The 7,175-nt window shown below is 43.4% G+C and overlaps 1 protein-coding gene across 2 annotated transcripts in view; it reads right to left on the bottom strand.

Annotated features, from left to right (window-relative positions):
* Nucleotides 1-1,075: 1,075 nt before the first annotated feature.
* Nucleotides 1,076-7,175, bottom strand: part of DRD3 (dopamine receptor D3) — a 32,772-nt gene continuing 26,672 nt past the window's right edge. The window contains exons 4-7 of one of the 2 annotated variants that reach the window (XM_026500295.3): nucleotides 6,658-6,854; nucleotides 2,557-2,692; nucleotides 2,410-2,457; nucleotides 1,076-1,272 (exon numbers count right to left, since the gene is read on the bottom strand). In XM_026500295.3, the coding sequence (XP_026356080.2) occupies nucleotides 1,076-1,272; nucleotides 2,410-2,457; nucleotides 2,557-2,692; nucleotides 6,658-6,854 (578 nt within the window). Of the gene's footprint in view, nucleotides 1,273-2,409; nucleotides 2,693-6,657; nucleotides 6,855-7,175 lie in introns of both variants that reach the window. The other variant, XM_026500285.3, reaches the window with a different exon arrangement.

Below are 7,175 nucleotides of genomic sequence, written 5' to 3'. Positions count from 1 at the left end.
TGGTGCCCTCAGTTCTGAGGTCCTCTGGCAGTCTAGGGGAGTCTCTCCCACCCTTACAAGTAAAGGAACAAACACAGGAGCGGGTGGTGGGCTCCTTGAGGGCAGGAGCTATCTTCTTCATTGTCATCAGTCTAGAGACTGGGAGGTGACTGGCACTTTGTAGACACCAAAGACTTAATGGGTTTAGGGTCTGAAAGTATTGGGTCTCTGTGAAGCAGGAGATGAAGGTTCCTGGGTAGGAAAACCTTGCCACGTTATGAAAAGCGTGTCTAAGGCATGTTATGAACCATACGGTTTAAAGTGATACTACAGTGGGAGCCGCCATTCCTTTTTCCCTTAACATTCTCATCCTGAATTACTCTGGAGTTGAGTCTCCGAGAACATGGGAATGGAGCCAGAGTGCCTTCTTAGTGAGAGCTACAACACAGGGGTAGCAAGGTTTGAAAGGAAGCCCAGGTCCCAATGTGGGACCATGTCTCCCTCAGGGTGAGGAATTTCCCTCACCAATTGCAGCCAGATTCAACAGAGAGGTAGAAGCATGGGCCGTGCCTTTACAATTCAGCAGAGCGTGAACAAAAGGAATGACCAAAAGGGCCCACAACAGTACAAGGTCAGCCTGATAGTTTAATTAGAAGCTTGAAGGAAGAGAGACTGGCTATTCTGCAAGACAGTTTACCGGCTGAGATTCCAAGGACCCCGGCGAGTTGACAGTTATGAGATCTGTTCATTTTTCCTTCACTGTGATGAATCATGCCTCTGATGACAACTTTGCGTGTGTGTGTGTAGAGTCATGTTTTATCAGCTTCTTTCTGAATTATTGCTTGTCACTCGGGGACCTCCCAACCACTTGAAGACTGCCAGGATGAAGTCAGATTTTAGCTGGGGGGCTGGGTAGAGCATTCTGTTTAGGAAGAAGCAGTTGGTTACACCTGCTCCTCGGGGAGGTCCTGGCTCCAGGAGTCTTCTTCCTACCCCACGCCAGAGAACACAGCACAGTCGTTCTGAGCAGGCCCTGGCCAGTGGCTCAATGGCCTGGCAGCTAAGGGTGGGCACAGGGAGTATGCTTCCCTCTCCTTCAGCAAGACAGGATCTTGAGGAAGGCCTTACGGAACTCGACATTGAAGGTGGTATAGATCACGGGGTTGAGGGCGCTGTTCACGTAGCCCAGCCACGTGGTGGCGCTGTAAAGCTCTGGGGACACGTGGCAGGCTCCACAGTGGGTATTGAGAACGTGGGTCAAAAAGAAGGGCAGCCAGCAGACAATGAAGGCTCCTGGGTTGCAAAGGAAGAGAGAAACTGGATAAAGGGTTTGCTTACTCCTTTTGTTGTAACATGAAAATGACTCACTGTTGTTTGCTTTGTGCCAGCCGCCATGCTGGAATTTTACAGACCCATTTAATTTTTACACCAACCCTACGAAGTAGGTGTGATTAGCCACTTTTTTTTCCTTTTTCTTTTTGGATGAGAAAATTACATGCTTACATCTTTGATTCATCTCAGGCCTTTGTTCCTAAATCGATTTTCTAGTTTGATATTTAGGTAGCTCTTTACTAGTCTTTTCTACTTCTCAATTCAATTCAAATATTTACTTAATGTCTAGCTGTGCAAGACATGATCCTAGGCACCATTGGGAAGAAGACCTTAAAGACATGACTGACAGTTCCTCCTGTTGAGATTACATCCAGGTGTTCTCATAAAGTCCCTGAGATACAAGAGCGCGAGGTTTGCCAGTGGCAGTGAACAGGAGGAATTGCCTTCACTAACTCTATATGCTCTCTATGACTTATCAATTTTTTTCTTTATTTAAATAAATTTTCTCTTTTTCTACTATAAAACTAACCCTGACTTTGTACATTATGGAAAACTTGGGAAATGCAAGAAAGTAGAAAGAAGAAAAATAACCACCCACCACTCAAAGACAATCACTTTTGACATCTTGGTGAATTAATTTTCATGTTTTTCTTTCTCTGTATTTGAAATAATCTAGATGTTATCACACCATATGACAGCAGTTTTTTGCATCCTTATTTTTTCACTTAATATTTTTGAATAAGTAAGCCTTTATTACATATCCAATATGTGCCAGACACTTTTATTTAATTATTATCTTATTTATTATTTGATTTATCCATTATACTTTCACGTGATAGACAACAAACACAATGGATAAACGCAATTCACTTAGGTCACTTGTCCAATTTTATATTTCATAATTTCAGCCCAGGTCTTTTGAATTTTCACCAGAGTTAACATGCATATGCAAACCCTTCTCAACTGAATCGCAAACATTTATAAATATCACAGTTATTGGATTTCCATTTCTGCCAGCTGCACCAAACTCAACCTAACCCAACCAAATTCAACCCAACTCAACCCAACTCAACCCAACTCAACATGACCCAAACTCACCAAGCACAATGGCCAGCATCTGGGTTGCCTTCTTCTCCCGAAGTGGCACTCCACGAGGCTGCAAGGGCCCCAGCTTTAGAGATGTTGACAACCTGCCATTACTGAGTTTTCGAACCTCTAAGCTGAGCTTGGGTGCCATGGTGGGGCTGAGGGAGTTCCGAGTCCTCCCTTCCCTTTTCAACTCTCCTCCAGCTTCTTGGAAGCCTGGTCGCCCCAATGCAGTATCTTGGCAGATGCTGTAGTAGCGTTTCAGCTCCACGTGTGCCTGGCTAGGGGAGAGTGGCTGCAGGTGGGACAAGAGGGGGTCCTGACATTTCTGGGGATACTGTTTATCTTCCGAATGCTCCTGAAAAGGAAAGAGCATGCAAAGAAGTTTGAGGAAATCATCATTTTGTGAAATCTACTGAGGGCACATCTGAGAGTAAGGGGATCAGGAAAAGTTAAGGTACGTGAAATCTGCTTCTGTCTTCAAAACTAAAAAACACCTACCAGATATAGAACAGTTGAGAATCACAGTAATCCCTTCAGGAGGGTAGTATACGATTATAGCCTGGCCTTTTAGACTTAGAATGAGCTGGATATAGAGAGGAACACGTGAGATGATTCTACTAAGATATAAATCACAAAATCTGGAATGTGGGAAACTCTGTAAGACAAATGACTCAGTTTTTTCCAACAAATAGATTGCGACAACAACAACAATCCCATTTACCAGCTGCAAAGTATGGGTCTTATTTGAATTTTGATTCATATAACCAACTATGAAAAACTTACAAGACAATTGGGATAATGTGAACATTGATTGGATATGTAATGATATTAGGGAGTTATTTATTTGCTTAGGGTGATGTATTGTGATTATACAATTTATGAAGAGTCTTCCTTAGAGAGCGTCACAGAAATATTTTTGCTGAAATGTTATGATGTTTGGGATTTGCTTCATACGAATCCAGTAGGCATGGATGAGGGTAGGTGGGAGTGCAGATGAAATGAAATAAGATTGGCCACAAGTTAATCGCTGAAGCTGGCTCACGGCTACTGAAGGATTTGTTATATTTGTCTTTCTACTTTTTTATTTTTGAAATTTTCCATAATAAAAAGTAAAAGAAAGAAAGGAAAGGAAAGGAAAGGAAAGGAAAGGAAAGGAAAGGAAAGGAAAGGAAAGGAGAGGAAAGGAAAGGAAAAGAAAACCCAGGATTTCCACCTCAACTTTCCTACTTATTAGATGGATCCTTGGACAAGTTAATTAAATATCTTTGAGCCTCATTTGTAAAACAGAAGTTGGGAAAAGAAGAAGTTGGGAAAAATAGGTTTAGGATGAGTGGACCCTGTGAGTATGTGGACGTTTCTGGTATTTGGTGGGGATGTGTGGGTGCTCAACACCTGAACTTCTTTCCATGTTTGAAGAATCAGACACTGTGTCAATCCTGAGTAGCAGGCAGGACCCCTTAGCTCCTATTACTGAAGTCATAAAAGCCATATATTCACTCTCTGCACATCCCCACCAGTCATCTAGAGCTCTGGCACATAAACCAAGCCTAGCCCATTGGAGATTTGCACCTAAGACCTTGAATTGGAGCTGGTGAAGCCTGGACACTTCAGAATTTGTCTAGCAGTGATGGTAGGTCTTCCAACCAGATTCTTCCTTAGGCATGAACAACTTCATCTGAAGTTATTCTCCAGCCTTCTGACTGAGTCTGAGCTACTTGGTACCCTTCCAGTAAATTCCTTTGTCTATATGTTAGTGTCAACAACCAAGAATGCTCACTACTCTCTCCTTAGTTCCAGGAATCACAGTGCTAGTGCACCCTGCACACTCAGAAACACTGTTGAATGAATCAAAGCAATGGGCCTTTTAAAACGATATGACATTTTTAAAATACCATATGCTCTACAGAGGTATTCATTGGGATTCTAGTATAATATAATTTAAAAAATTTTTTTCATTTTGATGGGGTTTTTAAATAATTAATACAAGCATATTGTGTTTTACATGAATGGCCATTTATAACCAAGATTATGATTGTGCTGGCATCTAGTAATCTTCTAAAAGTGTTGATATTTAACTTCAAATGCATTCTTTCGGAAACTAAGGGACTGGAGACAAATTCTTGACTGTCCTTACGAAATCTCAGGTTTAAGAACATTGATCTAGTATAACTTGTCTCTATTTTACAGATGTGGAAATTCAATCCTAAAGAAGAAAATTGATCCTTCCCAGACTATACATTTGTGAGTGTATTTTTCAGCTCTCTGCAAACCTTCATCACTACCTCCATGACTGGCATGAAGAAACACTGGATTCTTTTGGGTCTGGCTGGCAGAGCCCTCCAGTCCCAGATGGTAGGACAGAACCTATTTCTCCAAACTCCTGGCTATGCCAGTCTCTTGCTTCTCTATTCTCTCTTTAGTAGTCTCCACTTTTTTCCTTTTGGCCTCTGCTATAGGCAACTCGAAAATTCTTGCCTATTAAAAAAATTATTTACAGTAAGAATCTCGAACTGCTATAGTGGGCCTGTGTAAAAAGTGGTTAATTAGCTATACAGAGATTGGAAAAAGCTCAGACCTTCATGAGTTCTTAAAATGTTATTCCTAACATTTTCTTGGAGTTCAGGGAGAAGAATATTGATCTTCTAACACTTCCATTCTGCACTCAGCTTGCTTGGGGATGCAGGGCTGGCTTGAATTGAAAGGACAAGGATAAGGGTGACCATGACTTTTTTTTTGGTTTTCCTTCATATATAGTGGGAAATAGAGCACTTGAAAGTCTCACATTAGCCTCTATTCTCTGCTTTTCTTGGCTCTCCCATGTGTGTTCCATTGACACCCTGTTCCCTCTAGGCAAGTGATTCTGGATGGCACCCTCACACCATGTCTAAGAGTCACTGGCTCCAGTCGTTGGGATCTAGCTCAATAGTGATATGCTTTCTGCATATCATTTGGTGATTCCTATTCTGAAGCTCAAATCAGGATCTCACATTTGTTATATACAATAGATACAAGTAAGGGATTGGGGCCATTGCATTTTGGGGTAGAAGTGGAAGCAAGTCAAGTCAGAGTGTTGAGAAAAGTTATCTTATTTTTTTCCTATAATCAAAGATGGCTTACTTACCATTTGCCCCGTGGCATCTGAAGGAAATCTGTCCCTTATTGAAAACTGCCGAATGGGGTGCAGCCTCAGACAGGAAGACTAGGGTGGGTTGAAGGAGAAACAGTGGTAGGTTAAGGTCTACATGGAGGAACCATACAGATGCCAATGTTTTGAATATCCTCAATGTTTGTTCATAACCTCAGTTTCAGGTCCTTACCTCCTGTTTCATGGGAACCAATATTCTAGTTGTACCCAAACCGTGGGACTTCAACTTTGAGAGACTGACTCTCACTCAGGTCATTATAAATTAATCTAGCCATCCAAACTAGACCTGCCTTCAAGATCAAATTCAGTTCTTACTCTGTCCGTGAAGCCCTTTCCTGAGCATATTGACCTCTTCTCTCATAACCTCTATGGCACTTCTATTTCGGTGCTTAATTGTCTTCATCTTATTTCACAAACATCCTGGGGCTGTGAGTTAACTTTGGGTAGAGGGCTGCTTTATCTGCCTGTCTAGATTCTCAACGCCATGAAGGCAGAGGCTGTATAATACTCCTGCTGTCCCTTCCCTAGCAGATTGCAAGCATGTGCCAGACACAGACTTTCCAGCCCAAGCAAAGGGAAGATTGGTGCTGAGGCAGCTCTCCTTCTCAGAGCCTCGAAAGGCCCAAGAACATGCATCATCAGCATTCCATTTCATAAGCTGGTCAGCACTTTGACACAGGGGCAGACCTAGTAAGGAAAAGAGCTTTCCATGGACCCCAGTGATTCTTGGAATAAGTGGTCTCCTAAAAAGCTAATCCTGGGGACCTATCAGCAGTGCATGGTACAGCTGCCACCCTAAAACTGCAAATCCGGTGTGATATTTGTACCGTCGGCCCTTTGGGGGCAATGAAAAACTTTGCTGGAAAGCAGAAGAAGTCCAGAAACTATCCTATCATCTTGCCAAGCAACGTGAGCTCTAGGGAAGACTCACGATGCACCTTTTGGATTTGATTTCCTACTCTGAAGCATAGCCACTATGAGCAGATTAGAAGGTGCGTGTGAGATGTGTGTGTCCAGTGTGGCAGCATGAGCGAAAGCAGGTGCTCTGGACACAAGGTTGGGAAGCTCCAGGGTTGGGCACTGTTTTCCCTCTGCCCCGCCGAGGTGCTTACTTGTTGAGGGAAGCCGGGTCTGACACTGATGCACTGACTGTTCTGTCGAGTGAGGATCCGTTTCCGTCTCCTCTGTCTCAACACCACGTAGATCCTGGCATAGACGAGGACAGTCACGCCAAAGGGCAGGTAGAAGGACACCACTGAAGAGTAGATGACAAAGTCAGGGTTGGAGATGGAGCAGACAGTGGGGTCTCCTGTGAATGAGAGAAAAAGAGAAAGCCAAGCAGGACACATCAGTGGGGAGCACACAATATGGCCCCACACCATGTGTGGTGTCTCCACCATTTAATCCACATGGAGCTTCAGGAAGCAAGAGTTCTGGGTCCCCCTCCCCCCTCCTTGTGTCTCAGTCCACATGCTGTCTCATTGGTGGAGGCTTCTACCAGCTCCTCAGTCAGAAGTGACTCTTGCGTCCCCTGTGCCCCTCCACCCTTGCTTGCCTCCTCAGTGTTGCTAGCACACACGGCTGATTGTTAAGTTGTGGGGATGCAGGATATTATGTTGTCAGTGTCAGT

Source organism: Ursus arctos, unplaced genomic scaffold (assembly GCF_023065955.2).
Source record: "Ursus arctos isolate Adak ecotype North America unplaced genomic scaffold, UrsArc2.0 scaffold_4, whole genome shotgun sequence".
Taxonomy (NCBI): Eukaryota; Metazoa; Chordata; class Mammalia; order Carnivora; family Ursidae; genus Ursus; species Ursus arctos.
Note: the sequence above shows the minus strand (reverse complement) of the source record. Positions and strands in the feature narration are given on the sequence as shown.